This window comes from Gekko japonicus, unplaced genomic scaffold, assembly GCF_001447785.1.
Source record: "Gekko japonicus isolate JY-2015 unplaced genomic scaffold, Gekko_japonicus_V1.1 scaffold4094, whole genome shotgun sequence".
Taxonomy (NCBI): domain Eukaryota; kingdom Metazoa; phylum Chordata; class Lepidosauria; order Squamata; family Gekkonidae; genus Gekko; species Gekko japonicus.
In genome coordinates this window covers 7,282-30,771 of record NW_015175492.1, presented here as the reverse complement: position 1 = coordinate 30,771, position 23,490 = coordinate 7,282, and the positions used below count along the sequence as shown (strand labels likewise).

General features: G+C 46.5%; 1 protein-coding gene across 2 annotated transcripts in view; it reads left to right on the top strand.

Moving 5' to 3' along the window:
* TLK2 (tousled like kinase 2) overlaps positions 1-23,490 on the top strand; it is a 60,427-nt gene that overhangs the window by 30,724 nt on the left and 6,213 nt on the right. For both annotated transcript variants that reach the window (XM_015425993.1, XM_015425992.1), the window contains 7 exons: positions 1,183-1,264; positions 3,516-3,607; positions 6,599-6,688; positions 8,789-8,958; positions 12,054-12,192; positions 16,185-16,296; positions 19,041-19,148. In XM_015425993.1, coding sequence (XP_015281479.1) covers positions 1,183-1,264; positions 3,516-3,607; positions 6,599-6,688; positions 8,789-8,958; positions 12,054-12,192; positions 16,185-16,296; positions 19,041-19,148 — 793 coding nt within the window. The remainder of the gene's footprint in view (positions 1-1,182; positions 1,265-3,515; positions 3,608-6,598; positions 6,689-8,788; positions 8,959-12,053; positions 12,193-16,184; positions 16,297-19,040; positions 19,149-23,490) is intronic.

The window sequence follows — 23,490 nt, the reverse complement described above, 5'->3', positions numbered from 1 at the left end:
CCTGATGATGGGGGGGGGGAAGGTTTGGCATTCCTTGATCTCTCTCTTTCTCGGAGGAGCAGGCTGGTGTGGTGGCTAGAGGGGAGGGGCTGCAGCTCAGAGGTAGAGCACCTGCTTGGCATGCAGAAGGTCCCAGGTTCCATCCCTGACTTCACCCGTTAAAAAGGCCCCGGGCAGGATGTGATGGGAAAGACCCTCTGCCTGAGACCTCTGGAGAGCCGCTGCCACTCTAAGTAGGCAATACTGACCCTGGTGGACCAAAGGTGTCTGATTCAGTATCAGGCAGCTTCATGGGTTCAAAGCACCTTTTATCCTCTCTCTGTGGGATGTAGGCTGTCTCCTTTTATACTGTCCTGACCTCGCCACATCGATCCCAGCCATCTGTATCCTCTCAGCTGGGCCAGGGTAATGCATTCCAAAGGGGCTGTCCGAATGCCAGTATTAAAGCAATCTCACTGGCTCCCTGTTTGCTTCTGTCCTCAAAGTGCTGATGCTTTCCTATGAAACCGTCATGGTCTAGGACCCAAACACTTTGAAAAGACATGTCTCCATCCTTGCTGGCTTAGATGGGCCCCCAGACTAGTCCACCGTGTGTGGCTGGCGTCAACGACAGCCCGTTCCTGCTCAGTCATGGCTCCAGTGTTATAGAGAACAGCCTTCCAGAAGATGCCCAGAGTCTTCCCTCTCTTTTATCACTAAAATAAAATGAAAAGTGGTACTGAGGTGGCGGGAGTGTGTGTGTCTGATTGATGTTAGTTTAAGGTAGCTGCTGATTTTTCTCTGAACTGAAGTCTGGGTTCTGCACTATGTTTGGTTTTTACAGTGAATTCTGTTCTGCTTAGGTGAAAACTTTAAAAATAAAAGGCTGTTTAAATGCACAGCTCTTTGTGTAGTCTGGGTTCTGCACTATGTTTGGTTTTTATGGTGAATTCTGTTCTGCTTAGGTGAAAACTATTTAAAAATAAAAGGCTGCTTAAGTGCACAGCTCTTTGTGTGGGCCCATAGCTATTTGGAACCATTTAATGAAAGTGGGTGGTAGCTTAGTTTCCTCCCATCCCCAGGGCAGGGATGTGAGCCTTGCTCAGGAATTTTGCATATTTACGATTCCGAATGATGCTTGAGACCTAGGATGTTACCGCGTCTGTGTGGATAAAGTCCTCTTCTTCTATCTCTCTCTCCCAGATTTAAAGACCATCCAACACTAAACGACAGATACTTGTTGCTACATCTTCTGGGTAGAGGGGGTTTTAGTGAAGTATATAAGGTAAGTTGGATCTCACGTCCACGCTACTTATTTTTCATAATTTGACCTCTGGATAAAATAATGCAGAAGTTAAAGTTTTGGCTATTGGGTAGCAAGGCTGTGTGAAAGACCCTGGGGAACTGCCACCAGTCTGAGCAGGTGGGTCTTAGCTAGATGGGCTAATGATGTGACTTGAGATGTTATCATGTTCACACATCTGTATCACAGCTGGGAGAGTTTCCCTGTTTAGTCTTGCTGTGTTCATTTCACTCTTCACATCCCACTATACATTGCATTGGTCAGGCCGCACATGGAGTATTGTGTGCAGTTCTGGAGGCCTCACTTCAAAAAGGATGTGGACAGAGTGGAGTGGGTGCAGAGGAGAGCGACGAGGATGATTGGGGGCCTGGAAACCGAGCCCTACAAGGAAAGGCTGCGGGACTTGGGAATGTTCAGTCTGGAGAAGTGGAGGTTGAGGGGGGACAGGATTGCTCTCTGGAAGGATTTCAAGGACTGTCAGAGGAGGGCAGGGAGCTGTTCCTGTTGGCAGAAGAGGATAGGACTCAGAGTAATGGGTTTAAATTAAGGGCGGGAAGGTACTGGTTGGATCTTAGGAAAAACTTTTTTACAGTAAGTACTGTGCAACAGTGGAATCAGCTGCCTAGGGAGGTGGTGAGCTCCCACTCACTGGCAGTCTTTAAGCAGCGTCTGGACAAACACTTGTCTGGGATGCTCTAGGCTGATCCTGCGTTGAGCAGCGGGTTGGACTCGATGGCCTGTATCCTTCCAACGCTGTGATTCTGTGATTCACAGGTATGTGTTACATAATGTAGATACTTGCAAGTACTGGCAGGGCAATAAACCTGTTTAGCAAAAGTTGCATCCAGGTTGACATGCAGGAGGTAGAATACATTTTCTTTTAAAATGAGGATTTATAATATGAAGCATGTTGCTTATGAAAACTGTAGCTGCTGTGACTTCTGTAGCTGCTCATCTGTAAAGTCCAATGCCCTGCGTCACAAAGGAAATAGAGATTGTGAGAATAAGCGGGATAATGTACGTGACTATTCTGTAATTTAACTATCGGCACTTCTTTTGGGTATGATTATCCAGAACTTTCCCTGCACCCACATCAAACTTGATTGAGCTTTGATTTCTTTTTCAAGAAGCAAGATTTTCGGAGGTTGTGTTAGAACTGCTGTGTCTAGAAAGGGAATTTCTGAAAATTGTGAAGCCTGGGGTAGCGGTGTTTGTTTTCATAGGGTTTAAAAAATAAATGTGGGGGGAAATTGAAACCTAACTTATTTTATGGTTTTAATAATATCAAATATATTTATAACGTGACATATAAAATTACGCTGTTTGAAATGTTTATGGAATTTAAACGTACGGATGCCTTGTTTTTGACAAGCGAAATTATAGATTTACCTAATACGAGAGATTTAGTCAACAGCACACTGTGCTGCCTTAACACATGTATCTTAGGGTTTGTTCATAGGGTTTAAAAAATAAATGTGGGGGGAAATTGAAACCTAACTTATTTTATGGTTTTAATAATATCAAATATATTTATAACGTGACATATAAAATTACGCTGTTTGAAATGTTTATGGAATTTAAATGTATGGATGCCTTGTTTTTGACAAGCGAGATTATAGATATACTTAATACGAGAGATTTAGCCAACAGCACACTGTGCTGCCTTAACACATGTATCTTAGGGTTTGCAGCCTCAGAGCTACAAAAATTAAAAATTGAAAAATCATGGGTTTTGGGGTAAACACAATATGTCCTTTCAGCAGAAGCAGTCTCATACAGTCACAATAGCTCTAGCAGCGTGTTTGAATATTGAGTGAAATTTTCTAATGCTGAAACCACTGAACTCTTCAGTAATATTTATCATACACATTGCCTATTAGTTGTGGATAAAAATAATTACATTTAAAAGTAAGCATATCCTTACAAATACATTGCATGCCCTTTCAGTATACATAGGAGTTATGTTTTCTCTAATCGTGTAAATTCCCTTACATAAAAATCTTCATACCGTACATTTTGAATGGGTAAAACCTTGTCTTCATTTCACTCATTTGGAAAGAGAAAATATTTCATTAAAAAAATTAATATCAAATTTTTCTACTGGAAACAGCTGGTGTGGAGGGGACCTTGTGCGGGGGGATAGATTCTTTATCCCCCCCCCATTCGAACCTCCACATCTTTAGAGGTGTCCTTTCTTGCATTTTGGAGTGCCTAATCAGTGCTTTTCTTTCAGGCATTCGATTTAACGGAACAGAGATATGTAGCAGTAAAAATTCACCAGTTAAACAAAAACTGGCGGGACGAGAAGAAAGAGAACTACCACAAGTAAGTATTTCCAGGCCTCAGCTTTTGCTGGGCGCCTAGTTTATTTGTTTTCAAATGCTACGAATGGAAATGTGCTGAGGGAACAAGGTACATAAATGCAGGATTTGTTTCCTGTCTCTTCTGTTAGGGAACAGCAGAAGGCTTAAGAACATAAGAGACGCCAATATTGGATCAGGCCAAAGGCCCATCTAGTCCAACACTCTGTCACACAGTGGCCAAAAATACCAGGTGCCATCAGGAGGTCCACCAGTGGGGCCAGGACATTAGACGCCCTCCCACTGTTGGCCCCCCCAAGCACCAAGAAGACAGAGCATCACTTGCCCCAGAGCCCCTATCTATACCTTGTGGCATAAGAACATAAGGCTTCTCTCTGCTGTGAACAAAAGTGTTCAATCGCTGTTTGCTTGAGCATAATAAACTATTTCTCTTGAACGGGAATGGGAACTTCTGCTGGAAAAGAGAGATGAGAGCTGTGGCTTTTATTTTCAGGGAACGGTCCCTGAGAAGAGCCCGTTTGTACTCACACTTTGATCATGAGACTGCTCTTGAAGGAGCCGACTTTGGATCCTATTGATCCAGCCAACTACCACACAGTGTCGAACCTCCCATTCCTGGGCAAGGCAGTTGATAGAGCAGTAGTGGAACAGCTCCAGGCTTTCCTTGATGATGCCTCTATCCTAGATGCATTTCAGTCCGGCTTCTGCCCTGGCTATGGGATGGAGACTGCACTGGTTGCCCTCATGGATGATCTCCAAAGACACCTGGATTGAGGCGGGGCAGTGTTGCCGTTGTTACTTGACTTAACAGCAGTGTTTGACACAGTCTGTTACGATCTCGTGACCCACTGCCTCGCCGATGTGGGTATACGAGGGACTGCCTTGCAATGGGTTATCTCTTTTCTCCATGGTCAGGGACAGAGTGGTGCTTGAGGAGGGGGTTTCACCGCATTGCCCACTGGTATGGAGCATCCCCCAGGGGGGCGGTCCTCTCCCTGATATTATTTAACATCTACATGTGCCCTCTCGCCCAGCTGGTCCAGAGGTCTGGGCTGGGTTGTTGTCAGTACACTGATGACACCCAGCTAAATCTGTCGATGGACAGCCACCCAGATAGCGCCCCAGAGGTTCTGGCTAGGGCACTGGCGGCCGTGGCTGATTGACTGAAGCACAGCCGAGTGAAATGAAACCCATCTAAGATGGAGATGTGCCTGAGCCGCGGGGAGATGGGACTGGGGATCGGGGCGCTGTTAGCACCAGCATCAACGGTGGGGAGTCTGGGTGTGACCATGGATGTCTCACTTTCTATGGAAGCCCAGGTCACGACCGTTGCCAGATCAGCTTTTTACCATATTCAGCAGGTCAGGAAATTGGCCCCCATCTCTCCCCCCCCCCATGACTTAGCCACAGTGATCCATGCTTTGGTCACCTCCAGGCTGGACTACTGTAACTCGCTCTACACAGGGCTACCCTTGAGACTGATCCAGAAACTCCAGCTGGTTCAAATTGCACCTGCGCGTGTCCTTACTGGGACCTCAGGATGAGCACATATACAGCCTGTACTCCACTAGCTGCTTTGGCTTCCAGTTGAGTACCGGATCAAGTTCAAGGTTGTGGTATTCACCTTTAAAGACCCGTGAGGCCTGGGACCATCGTATCTGCAGGACCATCTCTCCCACTATGTCCCCTGAGGAGCTCTGTGTTCTTCAGATCAGCATCTACTGGTGGTCCCCGGGCCCAAGAGATGTCCGCCTGGCCGCAACCAGAGCCTTTTTGGGTCTGGCACCAGCCTGGTTGGAACAGCCTCCCAATTGAGATCAGGGCCCTGCGGGATTTGCAGCCATTCCGCAGGGCCTGTAAAATAGAGCTGTTCCACCAGGCCTTTGGTTGATGTGGCAGAAACCATATTAGATCAGCCCCCTACATCCGCCCTACCCACCTGTTCTATCCATCTGTGCCACTCACAGGCACTTTTATGTATTGAGCAGTGGGAATTTTTGGCCCAGCACAAATTCAAGGGTCAAGCTTTCGGAATGCGCTTTAACTGTATTATTGCCATCTCATGATTTATGAATGGGTTTGAATTTTACTGTTTTAGTAGATTATGTTTTAATCTTTTAAATTGTTGTATTTATGTGATGTGGGCTCTTGAGCCGCCCAGAGTCCACTTGCAGGATAGGATAGGGCAGAATACAAATCAAATGAATTAAAAATAAATAAATAAATGATGCCATGTGCTCCACATGTCTTAAAGGCTGTCTCCTCCCTTGTCTGCAAGAAGGGCCTCTGAACTGTCCTCCCCCCCACCCCCGTGCCCATGCGCAAGTTCAGGCCGCGGAGGGCGCAGGTGGAGGGGCAGTGCTTTCATGGGCTCCCTTCAGTCGGTCGCGAACCTGGCTTTTCTCTGTGGGTGTGAAAGTTGAATGAAGAAGAAACCTGATAGGAAGAAAGTTGATCTCTCTGAAATGTGGTGTTGGAGGAGAGTTTTGTGGATACTGCGGACCACCAAAAAAGACCATTCAGTGGGTTTTAGAGCAAATCAAGTCTGAACTTTCCCTAGAGGCTAAACTGGTTAAACTGAGGCTATCATCGTCTGGTCATATTACGAGAAGACGAGCGTCCCTGCAAAAGACAATCATGCTAGGAAAAGTTGACGGCAGCAGGAAAAGAGGAAGACCCAACAGGAGGTGGACAGGCTCCATCAAGGAAGCCCCAAAGGCCCTCTGTTTGCACGACCTGAGCAAGGCTGTTCATGAGAGGACATTTTGGAGGACATGAATTCCTAGGGTCGCCAGAGGTCAGAAGTGACTTGAGGGCACTTAATGCAGAGGGAGGCTGTCTTGTGGGAGGCCTGGCATTGTGGCTAGGGTGAATCTTTCCAAGCCTTTGAGATGTTAACTGAGGTTAGCATGACTTGTTTTTCTCTCCCTCCTTGCAACTTGCAAGTTGTAGAAGGATAATAACGTAAATGATAACTCCTGCTTTGTTCTTACAGACATGCGTGTAGAGAATATCGAATCCATAAAGAGCTGGATCATCCTCGTATAGTTAAGCTGTATGACTACTTCTCGCTGGATACAGACTCGTAAGTGTCTCCTTTTTTATAATTGTGTGGAGAAATGAGATCTTTCATAGTGTGATGCGGTTGCTAAAAGGGCAAATGCCATTTTGGACTGTATCAACAGAAGTATAGTGTCCAGATTATGCAAAGCGATGGTACCACTTTACTCTGCTCTGGTTAGACCTCACCTAGAGTATTGTGCTCAGTTTTGGGCACCAGACAAGCTGGAAGGTGTCCAGAGGAGGGCAATGAAGATGGGGAGGGGTCTGGAGACCCAAGTCCTATGAGGAAAGGCTGAAGGAGCTGGATTTTTAGCCTGGAGAGGAGACGACTGAGAGGTGATATGATAACCATCGTCAAGTACTTGAAGGGCTTGTCCTATTGAGGATGGTGTGTTTTTTTTGGTTGCCCCAGAAGGTCGGACCAGAACCAACGAGTTGAAATTAAATCAGAAGAATTTTTGGATAAACATTAGGAAGAACTTCCGATTCCTCAGTGGAACAGGCTTCCTCAGGAGGTGGTGGGCTCTCCTCCTTGGAGGTTTTCAAACAGAGGCTGGATGGCCATGCAGATTCTGTGAACTCAGGCAGGTCATGAGAGGGAGAGCAGGAAGGGTTGCCTCAGTGCTTAGTTCTTGTGGCCCCTTCTTACACACCCAGGGAAATGCTGAATCGCCACTTTGGGATCAGGAAGCAGTTTTCCTCCAGGCCAGTTTGGCCGGGGATCTGGGAGGTTTTTGGCATCTTCTGGGTATGGAACAGCGGTCACTGGGGGTGCAGAGGGGGGAGGTATTTGTGAATCTCCTGCCTTGTGCAGGGAGTTGGACTCGATGACCCTGGAGGTCCCTTCCAGCTCTATGGTTCTGTCATTCCGTGACTCCGTGCTCATGCTGAAGCCTCCAGGCAGTCCTTGCCCCTTGGAGCTTTCCCTCAGGATGGGGAGGGGGGGGTAGAGGCTCAGAGCATGCCAATCAGGCTGAGGATCAATCATGTTGCTCCAAGTGTGTTAATCCAGTGTATTTCCCCTTCCCGATGTCCCTGTCCCCTGTCATTAATGTGGAATGAAATCTCGCACAGCGTGGAATTGAAAGAGAATGCAGAACACATGAACAGCGATGATTCACTATCCCACGTGTCCATGGGGAAGAGGAAGGTTACGGGGAAACTTAAGCTGTCGTGAGGGAGAGCTCTTGTGGGTTTCTCCAAACGACACTTGAAGACGTGCCTCTTCAGGGAGGGGATGTGCAAATGTAACACGTAGCAAAGATTCTTGTCGATCAAATCCGCGGAGACTGCTCAGGAGAGCCGGCGGCTCAGCAACGGGGAAATTGGCACACATCTTCATTTCAAAAGGGACATCTCTTAGAGGTAGAGCCCCAAGGCATGGATGTTTGCAGCTGAGCGGTGTTCATTTGTCTCAGAGTTGGGTGGCTGCGCTTCATAGAACAACGGTTACCTGTGTACAGTGCAAGGCATTGTATGTGTACTTCTCAGGTGAAGAACCCAAAATATTTTAGAGACATGCTCTCTCCCTTGCTGAGGCTTCGATTCCCTTTTGACCACTTCCAGGCAAACAGGAATTTTTTTGGGGGGGGGTGTGTGACAGTTTCCGTGTACCCCATCTATATCCACTGTATTTATATTTCCTTTTTCTATCCCACACTTCAGGGAGTGGTCCCCAAAACAGTTTACGATTAAAGCAGACCAGAAGTCAGTTACAATTAAGTTTAATAGTCTGTAATTGGTAGGCCGCCTTGCTGTTTTTATTTTAAGAGTCTGTGTTCCTAGAATTTTATTTGTAACAGGTGCCTTTTAAATGCTTTAGTGTCTGCTTTTTATTGTGAGCTGTTGAGCGGACCCGGTTTGCCCAGAAGGGCCGGATGTGAATTTGAAAAACACTTTTGAGTTGAAACGGATAATTGAAGAGTCTCTTTCTTCTCTCTGATTTAAAAACCCTGATCCAGATAAATAACTATATCAAAGCAAGTTGAAGGTGGGGCGTATTGCAGGGTAATTTACCCTGTGAAATGTCACTGGCTGGGAGGAGTCTCAGGGAAGGAGAAGAGACTTTAAAGCCAGCGTTTCAAAGACCCTGAACCGTTCCTTTTGGCTTCTCTTTCTTTAGGTTTTGTACGGTGTTAGAATATTGTGAGGGGAACGATCTGGACTTCTACCTGAAACAGCACAAGCTAATGACTGAGAAGGAAGCCCGGTCTATAATCATGCAGATTGTGAATGCTTTAAAATATTTAAATGAAATCAAGCCACCCATTATTCACTACGATCTCAAGCCAGGTATGTCCACAGAGGGGTCAAGAGTGTGGCCTGGAAGGGGAAGGGTGCGCGGTGTGCCAGCAGGGTTGCGCTAAGCTTGCATGGGTTATATGACAAGCCAGTTTTCAGCCCTCATGGTCACACGTAAGAACTTTCAGGACTAGATTTCTTAAAGGTATATTAGCCACCAGCCCTTATTTGTTTTTGTTGCTGTCATCTGTAGCTTGGCCGAGTAACTTCAGTGGGCTGGAACAGGCGCCTGTACAGGTTCCCTGACGTTGCACAGCATTGGTCTTGCATTTCGCAGGTGACAAGCTCCTGTTTTGGTGAAATAAGTTGAATCAATGGGAACAGGTTGTTACCTTGTGGCAGGAAGTTGGACCTGGTGACCTGTTGGCCCTTGTTTTTGGTTTTGTTCCTCTGATGTGTGGGCCTCCCCCTTCCAACATTCAGATTGCTGTCGTGCTGTCCTGTAGAGGGGAGAGTCTGCCCAGGCCTCAACGGATAACCGTATCATAGAATAGAATCATAGAATGTTAGAGTTGGAAGGGACCTTGCAGGTCATCTAGTCCAACCCCCTGCACTCTGCAGGAGCATAGCCGAAAGATAGCCCTACAACATACTCGAAAGATGGTCCAGCGAAGGAGCATCCACCACCTCCCGAGGCAGTCTGTTCCACTGCTCAACCACTTTTACAGTTAGGAAGTTTCTCCTGATAGTTAGCCGGTATCGACTCCCTTGTAATTTCCACCCATTAGATCTAGTCTTGCAATCCGGAGCAGGATCTACAAAGTTTGGCTTCCCTTGTCAGCCATCCAGAACCTTTCCAAAACCCAGCATCCCACCACCACACACCTGGAAGAAGTATCAGAGGAGTTAGCTTTGTCAGTCTGTTGCTGCAAAGTAGTAAAAACCCCAGTAGCACCTTTAAGACTAACAAGCTTCATTGTAGCATAAGCTTTTGAGAGAGACAGCTCTCTTCGTACCTTCCATGCATCTGCTGAAGAGAGCTGTGTTTCTCAAAAGTTTATGCTACAAAGAAGTTTGTTGGTCTTAAAGGTGCTGCCGGGCTTTTTCCTCTTCTGTAAGAAGAAGGGGACTTTTAGGCTCGGACCCAAGGACCTCTTTTCCCCCTCATGCTCCTCTCTGGCTGCTGCAGAATCTTTCTACAGCTGCGGCACTCACTTCCTCCTGCCACCAGCACTTCTGTATGCGAAAGGGCTCCTTGGAAAACACAGATGTTGCACACGCAGACGTCTAGCAGAAGTGCTAGGCACATCACCATTGGATCCACTCCAGTCCGGCTTTTGCCCTGGCCATGGGATGGAGACAGTGCTGGTCACCCTAACAAACGACCTCTGTAGAAAGCTGGATCAAGGCAGGTCAGCAGTGCTGTTGTTGGACCGCACAGCAGCGTTCGGCACAGCCAATTACAGTCTTCTGGCCCACCGCCTCGCCAGTGTGGGAGTCCACGGGGTACCCCTGAAATGGCTTACCTCATTTCTCTGTGGTCAGGGACCAGAGGGTGGCACTAGGAGAGAGGGTGTCAGCTGGGCACCCCCTAACATCTGGGGTTCCTCAGGGGAAGTCCTCTCCTTGATGTTATTTAACATCTGTATGCTGGTGCAGAGTTTCGAGCAGGGGTGTCACCAGTACGCTGATGACACCCAGCTATATCTGCTACTAGATGGCTGCCTGAATGCTGCCCCACAAAATTTTGTTGTGGGTTTGGAGGCCGTGGTGGGATGGTTAAAAAAGAGTAGACTGAGACTGAATCCAATTAAACATGGAGGTTCTGTGGTGGTGGTGGTGGGTGCTCAGGGGGCTGGGGCATAGACTTCCAACTCTTGACGGGGTGCCACTAGCACCAGTGCAATCTGTCAGTAATTGGGTATGATCCTGGATGCCTCCTTAACTATGGAGGCCCATATTACGAATATTGCCAGGATGGTGTTTCTTCTATTTACACCAAGCTTGGCAATTAGCCTCTTTCCTTTCGTGCCCTGACCTAGCCACTGCAATCCATGCAACGACCAGGATGGTGTTTCTTCTATTTACACCAACCTTGGCAATTAGCCTCTTTCCTTTCGTGTCCTGAGTCCTAGCCACTGCAATCCATGCAACGCTACCTCCAGGCTAGATTACTGTAACTTGCTGTACACTGGCCTGAACCTGAGACTGACCTGGAAGCTCCAGCTGGTCCAGAATGTGGCAGTGCCATGGATGGCACACATAGAACCTGTGCTGCTGCAGCTACACTGGCTCTCAGTGGAATACCGAGTCAGGTTCAAGGTTTTGGTATTGACCTCTAAGGCCTTGAGGGGTCTGGGACCTGTGTGTCTTCGGGACCGCCTCCTCTGGTATGTCCCTGGGAGAGCTTTGAGCTTCTTGGATAACTCCTCTGGTATGTCCCTGGGAGAGCTTTGCGCTTCTTGGATAACAATCCCTGGCCCTAAAGATACCCGGCTGCCCTCTACATCTGCTGGTGGTCCCTGGCCCTAAAGATACCCAGCTGTCCTCTACCCTGGCTCCGACCTGGCTCCGACCTGGCGGAACTCTCTCCCAAATACTACCAGGGCCCTGCAGGGCTTAATGCAATTCCACAGGGCCTGCTGGAAGTCAGAGATGTTCCGCCAGGCCTTTGGTTGAGGACAGCAGTGGCTTCCATGGTGGCTGCCCCCCTCTTCTTTCTCTCAGTCGCTTGGCTTTGGCCCACCTCTTGCCCTGCCCGCGAGATGGCAACACAATCCGGAGTGGGCTTATAAAGAAAACCACAGACGCCATCTGAAATTGTTAATTGATCGTTGCTTTTATTGATTTTAAGATTGTTCTTAACTTTGTTGCACATCACCCAGAGCCCTTTGTATACAGGGATTGGGCGATTTATAAATCCAAAGTATATATAAATAAATAAATGAAAATTTGTGCAGTGCCACCCTACTACCTGACTTATCTGTATCATAAGGTGACTTTTTGGATGTGGCATGTCATGCAGGCTGAAAATACATGCGTGGGGCTGGTCTCCTTCTGCATTTTCTTTTGGAGCTGCCTGCTGCTTTCTTCCCAGTGGGAAGCGGGAGTCTTTCCCTCTCTCAAGGTATTTTTCCTTCCGCCAGGTAACATCCTGTTGGTGAATGGTACTGCATGTGGGGAGATCAAGATCACCGACTTTGGCCTCTCCAAAATCATGGATGACGATAGCTATAACTCTGTGGATGGCATGGAGTTGACGTCGCAAGGGGCTGGCACTTACTGGTGAGTGCCCAGATGCATTTCTTTCGGAAACAATATCAAGAGGTCCTTTCTTTCACAGGTTGCCATGAGGCAAGCCCTCTTCTCCCCACCACCACCACCATCTTGATTGCTCACAGATTGAGCATCATTCTTTAATAAAACGCCAAAAGCGAACGTCAGGAATGAATGAAAGCTTCATTCCTGAAATAAATGTCTGTGCAGTACAAGAAGTAGATGGGAAGAAGAGATGTCTGGAATAGAGTGAGCTAGGTCTCACTATCTAGAAGAACGTAGCTGCTTCTAGATAGAGCCAGTTTGGTGCAGTGGTTAAGTGTGCGGACTCTAATCTGGGAGAACTGGGTTTGATTCCCCACACCTCCACTTGCAGCTGCTGGATGACCTTGGGCAAGCCATAGTTCTGTCAGAGCTGTCCTCTCAAGGGCAGTTCTCGAGAGAGCTCTCTCAGCCCCACCTACATCACAGGGTGTCTGTTGTGGGGAGGGGAAGGGAAAAGAGTCTGTAAGCCGCTCTGAGATTCCGAGTGAAGGGCGGGGTATAAATCCAATCTCTTCTTCTTCATCATCTATTTATTTAAAATATTTTCTTAGCTGCCTTTCCCCTTACTAGAACTCAAAGTGGCTTACAGAATAAGCAAAATGATTATTAAAAATAAAACAATTATAGAAACCCATAAGAAGTCACAATTTAAAAACTCTCATTAGAACTGCCAGTAAATAAAAACTAAATCATCCAGATGCAGTCCTAAAGAAAACGGTCTTCAGTTGCCTCCTGAAGATCAACAGTAAGGGGGGGGCAGGCTTATTCCATAATTATGGGGCTGCCACCGAAAAGGTCCTCTGTCGTGTGCCCACCAGGTGAGCGTCTTTCATTGGTGGGACAGTCAGGAGGGCCTCTGCCTGCGATCTTAATCCCTGGGCAGGAATGTCCAGGAGGAGGGGGTCCTTCATAATACCCATGTCCAGTGCTCCTTCTAAGCTGAGGAGTCTTGTGAGCAAAAATTTTACTTTGTGATCTACTGGCATTAAAGTTGTGAGCATACGATTTGGCTGCTGCATAAATTTGTTTGCTCTGGAGCCACTCTTCCTGAGCAAAGACAAAAATGTGTGAGCCAGATACTAAAAAAACTGTGAACTAGCTCACACTAACTCAGCTTAGAGGGAACACTGCCCATGTCCCAAGCTATATAGGACTTTTAAGGGACAAAACCACCAACATAAACTGGGCTCAGGAGCAGTGTTCCCTCTAAGCTGAGTTAGTGTGGGCTAGGTCACAGTTTTTTAGCCTCCGGCTCACACATTTTTGTCTTCGCTCGGGAAAAATGGCTCCAGAGCAAACTAATTTATGCAGTAGCCAAATCGCTCACTCACAACTTTAATGCCAGTAGATCACAAAGTAGAATTTTTGCTCACAAGACTCTACAGCTTAGAGGGAGCATTGCTCAGGAGTGGATCAATAGCCAGTGTAATTTCTGTAGTGTCAGGGTCACATTTTCCCAGTACCTGGGCCAGACCAGCAGTCTAGCCACAGCATTCTGCACTAACTGCATCTTCCAAACAAAGTAGCCCCAAGAAAAGTGCATTGCAGTAGCCCAGTTTAGGTATAACTAAGGCATGGATCACTGTGATTTGACTTGACTGAACCAGGAACTGGAGCCGTTGACACACCAGTTTCAGCTGGGCAAAAGCACTCCGAGCCACCAGGCTTTCTACGGTTGACTGCCGTGTCAAGCGGTACTCCCAAACTGCGAAACCTGGCTTTTCAAGGGGAGGGTACCCTCATCCAAGGTAGGAGAGATCTCAAACCCCCGGTCTGTTTTTCTGCTAAATCAGAAAACCTCTTTCTGGTCAGGATTAAGTTTCATCTCATTTCCCCTCCTCCAGCCCATTACAGACTACAAGCCCTGGTTCAGAATATCAACAGCACCTTCAGAATTAGGTAGGAAATACAGGTAGAGCTGGATATCAGCTGCATATTGGTGACACCACAGCCCATATCTCCTCATGACCTCTCCAAGTGGCTTCGTATTAGGTATTAAATAGCATGGGGGATAAGGTGAAACCCTGCAGTGCCCCACTGTCCAGCGGCAGAGCAGGAATCCCCCAACATCACCTTCTGAGACCAAGCTCCCAGATAGGACTTGAACCACGTGCCCCTGAGGAACAGCTCAGTAGGATACTGTGGTCAATAGTATCGAAAGCTGTTGAAAGAACCAGCAGAACTAGCAGGGTCACATTCCCCCTGTCTCTTGATAGAGGTCACCAACCAAGAAGAAGAGATTGGGTTGATACCCCACACTCACTCAGAGTCTCAGAGTGGCTTACAAACTCCTTTCCCTTCCCCTCCCCAAAACAGACACCCTGTAAGGTAGGTGGGGCTGAGAGAGCTCCGACAAAAAATGCTCTTGAGAGAGTAGCTCTAAGAGAACTGTGACTGACCCAAGGTCACCCAGCTGGCTTCATGTGGGGAATCAAACCCGGTTCTCCCAGATTAGAGTCCGCGCACTTAATCGCTACACCAAAGCAGTCTCTGTTCCAAATCCCAACCTGAAGCCAGGTTGAAATGGGCACAGAAAATCAGTCTCTTCCAAGGTCCCCTGGAGCTGAGAAGCAACAACCTTAGTGTAGCACCCTGCCCAAGAATGGAAATTGGAGACCGGCCGGAAGTTCTCCAACATAGTAGGGCAGTGGTGGCAAAGGAATATTGTCTTTTCAGCATCATCACCCCCACAGAATGGGCTCTCGTGCGAGCACTGTGCTGTGTTCAGTCTCGCTCCAGTTTTTCCACCAGTGGTGCTCCAGCCATCCTCCCTCCAGTTTCATCTCCATCAACTCCCCTGTGAACTTGGGAGAGACTGCTCAGCTCTATCCGGGGGCTTAGAGTCAATTGTGTCAACAGTCCAGGCCATCTCCCTGGTCCATCAAAGTCAGTATTGTCTACTCAGACTGGCAGTGGCTCTCCAGGGTCTCAGGCGGAGGTCTTGCACATCACTTATAACCTGGACCTTCTAGCTGTAGATGCCAGGGATTGAACCTGGGACCTTCTGCATTCCAAGGAGATGCTCTACCACTGAGCCACGGCTCTGCTTTCTAACTCCCAAGTACGATTGGTTAAGTATGATATAAGAACATGGAGCCATAGGCTCTCTGTTGTGTGTCTGGGCAGGCAAACATTTATTAAATAAGGTCTCAGCTGTTTTGGCCACCATTGTGAAGTAAGATCTGTGTTTTGTTGGGCATAATCCAACCCTCTTGGAGTTACCTAGAGTGTAGGACTTTTGTTAAAGTCAGCATTAAAATAGCCTTCCTTAATTAATGACAGTCATCTAATGCTTTCTCATGGCTTCTGTATTGTCCTTAGGCTTGAACTCTGGGCAAACCTCAAGAAGGGCGTTCTAGGAATGTGACACCCTTCCCTAAGCCTCGTTGGTCAGGGTGTGATAACGTTGCTCTTTGTGGATCTTGATGATCATAGTGAGGCACAGAGAAGGAAGCAGATCTTACAAGATCTTTACATAACCTATTATAATTACAGGCAAATATTTTATTAAAAGAGGCTCCCCTAAGGAACTCTGTATCCCCCTTCATATTTTGATTTGGGAGGCAGTTGGTTCTCGCATCCCTAACTGCAGTGTAGTCTTTTGCTGCAAAACAGGAAGTTCATGAGTGTCTTTACATGCTTTCAAAAAAAAATTTTTAAAACACAAGGCATGACACAGCCAAAGACAACCACAAGCCATGTCTGAATTTCAGCTGCCTTTTTTTTAATGGTAAGATGCTGGGGGCAGGACCCTGTTCTTCTGTTGTTACTGAGTGCTGTGTATACTTGATTACACGACAAATAATTTAATGTATCACTGAACGTGGTTCTGGCAAGACATCTTCCATATGCCACATGATTCCTGTAGTAGCCCTCGAGTAAAGTCTGTCCCATGCAATGAAGTGGCTGTGGTCAGAGAAGATGATTAACCTGGCAGCCGTCTCTCTCCTCTTCAGGTACCTGCCACCTGAGTGTTTTGTGGTTGGAAAAGAGCCTCCAAAGATTTCAAATAAAGTTGACGTCTGGTCAGTGGGAGTAATCTTCTACCAGTGCCTCTACGGCAGAAAGGTAAGGCCAGCCAGCGACTTGTCGTAGTTAAGAGAACTGCACTAGGGATGCATGGGTTTGATTCCCACCTCTGAACAAAAAATGGAAACAAACTTAACCCTGAAAACTAGGACCAAGAACCTGAAAAGGTAAGTCAAACTGAGTAGAGGGCCAACAATTAAAACTTAATGTATAAATGATATGTAAAAATACACGTATTTATTTGTAAAGAATTAAAAAACATATAAGGGCCCAATCACACCTCATGTAAAAATTCCAAAATCATTTCTGCACAAGGGCCAATGGACTTGACCTGACGCGTTTCGGCCTGTTAGGGCCTTCTTCAGAGGCCAAACACAATGAGGAACAAATTGGCTTATGCCATAATACATAATACAATACAGTTATACAGCATGGATACAAAATGGACGAGAAAGGAATTGCTGTAAAAAATTAATACTTGTAATAACATGGATAAATAAACAATGCCTATATTATTCTTTAAAAAAACATATTGGCTTACATCCAGAGTGAAATTACCAGGCATAGAATGAAAATATAAATGAGGCCTCCCAAGATCAAATCATATGTCAAATGATATTTCACTGATAATAATCCAGAAGCAAAATAATTATTAACCAGTGTAATCTAAAATATTGAAACTTAATTCAAAAGTAATTAATATATAGTTTTTTAAAAAATATATAGGCATTTATCCATTTTATTACAGTAAAGATAAAGGTTCCCTTGCTCGAAAGCCAGTCGAGTCCGACTCTAGGGTTGTGGTGCTCATCTCCGTTTCAAAGCCAAAGAGCCAGCGCTGTCCAAAGACATTTCCGTGGTCATGTGGCCGGCATGACTAAACACCGAGGCGCACGGAACGCTGTTACCTTCCCACCAAAGTGGTACCTATTTATCTACTTGCAATTTCTTGCTTTCAAACCGCTAGGTTGGCAGGAGCTGGAACTAGAGACGGGTCATGCAGCAACTCGGGTCTTTTTTTTACAGCAATTCCTTTCTGGTGCATTTTGTATCCATGCTGTATAACTGTATTGTATTATAAATTTAGAGTCCAGTGGCACCTTTAAGACCAACAGAGGTTTATTCAAGGTATGACCTTTCGTGTGCAAGGCACACTTTTTCAAATACATTGGATTTTCAAATACATTGAAGGTATTTGAAAAAGTGTGCTTTGCACACGGAAGCTCATACCTTGAATAAACCTTTGTTGGTTTTAAAGGTGCCGCCGGACTCTAAATTTGTTTTGCTGCTTCAGACCAATACAGCTGACTGCCTGGATCTGTATTGTATTATGGCATAAGCTAATTTGTTTCTCATTGTGTTTGACCTCTGAAGAAGGCCCTAACAGGCCGAAACGCATCAGGTCAAGTCCATTGGCCCTTGTGCAAATACGATTTCGGAATTTTTACATGAAGTGTGATTTGGCCCCTACATGTTTTTTAATTCTTTACAAATAAATACATGTATTTTTACATATCATTTATACATTAAATTTTAATTGTTGGTCCTCTACTCAGTTTGAATCCTAACTCTGCCATGGAAGCCAGCTGGGTCACCTTGGGTCAGGCACGTATTCTCAACCTAACCTACCTCACAGGATTGTTGTGAGGATAAAATGGAGGAAAGAAGAATGATGGAAGCTGCTATGGGTCCCCACTAGGGAGAAAGGTGAGGTATAAGTAAAGTAAGCAAGCCGTGTACTCAAGCAACTGCTGTAAGGAATAGAAAGCTGTCAGTCTTCCATGGAATTCTGTGTGGGACACAGCAAAGAACGGGGGTTCCTGAGAACCTCTGCTTGCTTTCTGCTTTTTAACTTTTTTTTTAAAAAAAGAAATTCATTACACTTACGAGAATAATTCATCTATCCTCTCACTAAAATGGCAAAACTTTAGAATTATGACAAAATGGTACTTAACCCCTTTACAATTATCCCATATCACACATAAATCTGACCCCCTCTGTTGGAGAAAGTGTAGAGAGTGGTACCTACATGCACTGATGGATGGGATGTCCTGTTGTCTCGTCTTTTTGGGATAAGGTACTAGAAGAAATTAGATGTATAACAGGACGCATCATAAATAAAAATCCAGAATCAATACTTTTAAACCTTAGGAATGATAGTGATCTGTCCACTGTTCAAAGAAAAAGAATTGCCTTACTGTTATTTGCAGCCAAGACAACCATATAATCGAAGTGGAAATCAGAATGTAAACCAACCTTAAACTTATGGTATAAGAAACTATGGAATCTATATATAATAGAAAAAATATCAGACATAATGAAACCAACAAAAGCTAATGGCGGGTATAGTGAATTCACTAGTATATGGCTACCTATCGTATCATATCTAGTTTCTCAAGAGATAATACCAGATGTAATAGACACTCTTCACCTGTGGTAAATAGAGCATATGTTAATGCTAAGTTAATATAATATGTTAGTACTAAATTTATGAAGGAAAGAATAATCACTTTAAAGCTGATGTATATCTAACTGTGATTTGAATGTTCCCTTGTAAGTGGTCAAGCTGATGTAAACTTATCCTATATGATGCTGATATTATTTATTGTAAATGGACAATTGAAAATTGAATAAAATATAATTTTTAAAAAAGAAACTCATTCCCTTTATGAAACATGATTAATGAGCATGCATTCCACCAGATAACACGTGTGTACATCTGCCGTGCTGAACACCCCCCTCTCTCCAGTATAAAAGGGTTTTTTTTAATCCCTTCCTTGCAGCCTTTTGGACATAACCAGTCACAACAGGACATTCTGCAGGAGAACACGATCCTTAAAGCTACAGAAGTGCAGTTCCCTCCCAAGCCAGGAGTCACACCAGAAGCAAAGGTAAGGGAGGGGGGTGCGTATTCACCGTGGATGGTGAAGGTGGCAGAAATCTGATACTGATCTGTACTTGGTCAAAGACGAAGTTGTCACTCAGAGTGGCCACAGTCAAGGCTCCCTCTAAGCTGTGGAGTCTTGTGAGCAAAAATTCTACTTTGTGAGCTACTGGCATTAAAGTTGTGGGCGGGAGATTTGGCTGCTGCATAAATTAGTTTGCTCCAGAGCCCTCCTTCCTGAGCTGAGACAAAAACGTGTGAGCCAGAGGCTAAACTGTGAGCTAGCTCACACTAACTCAGCTTAGAGGGAACACTGGCCGCAGTGCCTTGGTGGGATATGGTTGAATTGTGTGCCCTCTGTCTAGAAAGCACCATAGACTAGCGTCTGTGGTGCTTTCTAGACTGAGGAGTTGAGGAGGGGGAGCTTATCCAGTGGGGACAGGGAGATCCTTCCCTCGAGCTGACTCTTCCAAGCTGAATAATTCCTGACATGATTGTCCAGGGTCTTCCTTGGTTTGGAGCTCGACTCCACAGCCTGTTTCTGATGAGGTACAGGGCGAGTATATAAGGATCCTTCCCCCCCCCCCCAAGCTGTTTCCAAGGTCCAGGGTCTGTGTCTGGGCTTGTTCCTTTATCTTCTCCAGGTCTTCAGGGAACTGGGCTTAAATGGGCCTTGTCAGAAAGTTTTCTCTGCCCTTCCCCCAAAATGCCATAAATTCGTTGCAAGTTGCCCTGGCGCATAGCCTACGGCAGGGGTGGCCACACTTGCTCGACATAAGAACCACACAGAATAAACGTCGGATGTCCGAGAGCAGCAAGACATGAACAAATATTGCACACATTTTTATTGGAAAATACACATATTTGCTTTTTTATTAACATTAAATGAGGCTGTCAGAAATAAAAGCAATAAAATAAAAAACAGATATTGATAATGATATTTATTTGTCCAGTGATATTTGTTAATGACATTTATTTGTCTGAGAGAGAGAGAGAGTGAGAGGTGGAAAGAAAGCAACTTTAACTTTAAATGCGTCCTCCAAGCCCCATCCCCACCCCCCATGCTGGCTGGCTTGGCTTGGAGAAGGGATAAAAAAAAAAAACCCCCCCCCCCCAACGCGCCCGGGGGGGGGGGGGGGGAATGCTTTGAGAATGCATTTAAAGTTACAGTTGTTTTCTTTCTTTTCTCCTCCCATCTCAAGTGTACCCAGGGAGGGGAACACTGGCTGGGGAAGGGAAGACCGATTGGGGAGGCACGCCTCCCCTTGAGCCACACAATATGTGTGAAAGAGCCGCATGTGGCTCCTGAGCCACAGTATGGCCACCCCTGATCCAGAGGAGAGAAGAATGAAAGTGTCTTCACATGTGACTTATGAGTCTTTTTGTCAGAGCCTCTCTTCTTTGTGCCAGGAATGTTCTGGCAGAATTCTGTTGGGCCAGGCAGGTGGGGGAGATTAACTGTTGCTCAAAACCCCAGGTTGTGTGGCCGCCTCTGACTTGGACAGTATCCCGTTTGTAGGAAGCCTGTGGCCTATCGGGCCTAACCTCTGGATCTTCGACGTGGTCTCTGTGCTTCACACCCAATCAATCAATCAATCAATAGACCTTTGATGGCATATACAACATTAAAATGCTTCACACCCATGGGATACAGTGCGCATGCGCTGGATCAATCGGCATTGTAGCAAGCTCTTAATGGATTTTTGTGCTCAGACCTCGGGCATGCGCAGGAACCCCACCACGCATGCCCAGAGGGGTGGGTGCGGACATCCCACCAGTTCCTTTCTTTCCGCCACGCTGGAAGCACTTTCCTTTCGTCGGTCTGATCAGTAGCTTTTTTTCTCCTCAGAGCTCTTAATTTTTCTCCTCAGTTTTCTTTATTTCTTTATTTTTCGCTTCTAACTTTGTTCTTTTGTTGTTTCTTCAAAAAAAAGAACTTTGTTTAGTTTCGGGGCAACCTTTTTCACTTTTTTCATTTACCTCCCTCGGGCCTTTGGGTCCCCCCCCCCCGCCTTTTCTTCTCCGCTTTTTCAAGCATTGCAGGGGCTGCGGCAGTAAGCTCGCTCCACTTGATGGCCACCACAACCTCTGCATTTTTTGTCTTGGCGAGACGCACCGACCAGAATCCTGTCGACACTGCACCAAGTTTTCCAATCAAACTAGAAAAAATCGAGCGGCGCAACTCCGAGTAGCGTTACTTGAATCGGCACTAAATCCCGCTTCAGTCATGGACTCAGAAGTCCCGGTAAGACCATCAACATCGACGGCTCATCAAAGCGTTCGGCACCGACGGCACAGTCTTCGGTGTCGACGCCCGTGAAAAGGAAACAAGACAGGTAAAGAGCACAAGTCCGCCAAAAAGGGCTTCTCTAAGACCCTAAAGGCGGCGAAGTCTGGGAATGTAGTGGGTACTGCACCAGGTAATGCCTCTAACGTGCCCCCCCCCCCGCTCCAACAGCGGTATCGGCATCGGACGCTCTAGTCGCTTCACCGATACCGACCATCCAGCTATTGGACTCTCCCATACACCAGCTAGACCATGACACGCTGGTCGATATGCGTCCTTTCTCCGACATTGATAATGTCGAGATCCTCAGTCGTCCCCCGGGCACGGATCGCTCTCCCTCTGCTCAGTTTTCGACATCGATGGTCTCGGAGTGCCATGCCGATATCGATGCAGCTCGGCATCGACAGATCACTAAAAGCACTCAATGTCATCCTCCTCGTCTGTTTGCCGAGGATCGGCCCTTCGATATCGATCGGGCTAATAGGGGCCGCGCACGGAGATGAGATCCTACACTGTCCAAGATGCTCCCGCTCCAGGAGTAGATCCCCATGAGTCTTCCTGCCCCCCCCACCTCCTCCTCTCTCCTGGGATCACCGCCAACTGCGTTATCTTTATGGGGCTTATCCACCAGCATCCATGCAGTGGTTGCCTCCAGCAGGTTACTCTGATTGGGATCATTACTCTACCCACAGATCACGGTCACCCTATAGATCGAGGCCTTCGGCGTCTCTCTCCCGTCCGCCAGATCATCCATCTGATGACCCTCCTCGACATCGACCATATCAATATCGTCCTCTCAGTCCCCCTATCCCACTGTCAACAGATCCAACCAGTCAAGTCAAGACCACTCCGGTACAATTGCCAGAGCCCGATTCCTCTGACTCTGTGGATGAGGATTCTGATACAGGGGCTTTGGGTGTCCATAGCTCCACTGACCAGCCATCTCCTAACCAGGCAGTAGCCGATGACCAACCTATTTCTCCGTCTGATAATTTAACTTCCTATGGAGACCTTATAAAAAGAATGGCACACTCCCTTGGCCTTTCAGTCGTACAACCACATCCACAGGTAACAGATGCTGTCTTCGATGTTGTCCAGCTAGATACACCGACGGCTATAGCACTCCCCATGTCTACGGTCCTGTTACAGGCAGCAAAAGCCCCGTGGGATAAACCATCATCGGTTCCAGTGTCCACACGTCGCTTGGACCACACGTACAGAGTCCAAGAAACTGGAGCAGAATTCTTATTCGCCCATCCTCATCTAAATTCCATGGTAGTCACTTCTTCATCAAAGTCCAAGAGAACACATTCTGCACCTTCAGACAAAGAGAGCAAAAAGTTAGATGCATTCGGACGCCGTTTCTACTCTATGGGAGCGGTAGGAGTAAAGACCACCAATTACTTAGTGTGTATGAGTAGATACCAGTACACTTTGTGGGAAAGGGTTTTTGAGCTTCTGGTTCACCTCCCAGAAGACAAGTGTCAGGCAGCCCGCAACATCCCAAAGGAGGGCATGGTGCTGGCAAAGCAACAAATCAATACCTCCAAACATGCCCTAGACACTTCCTCAAGGACAATGGCTTCAGCCATAGCTCTCCGAAGGCATTCCGGGCTACGCACAACCAACGCATACTTCCTCGCTACACAACACCAATCTACAGCCAGATACTAGGTCATACGTAGAGGACCTCTCCTTTGATGGCCTTGGTCTGTTTAACAGTCCACCCGTCCCACCGCCAATACCTACGCTTCACAATTGGTCAACAGCATTATCAATATGCAGCCCTCCCATTCGGCCTTTCAAGTGCACCAAAAGTCTTCACAAAGACTATGGTAGTTGTCACAGCCTTCCTCCGTCTCAAGGGTATCTCTATATACCCATACATCGACGATTGGCTCTTGGTAGCAACCTCCAAAGACACTCTAGTCTCAAACATCAACGAGACATTGGTCCTCCTCGAAAACGTAGGTCTACAAGTAAATCTAGAAAAGTCTCAACTTCAACCAGTCCAGAAAATACACTACATCGGTGCGCTACTGGACTCCACGAATTGCACAGC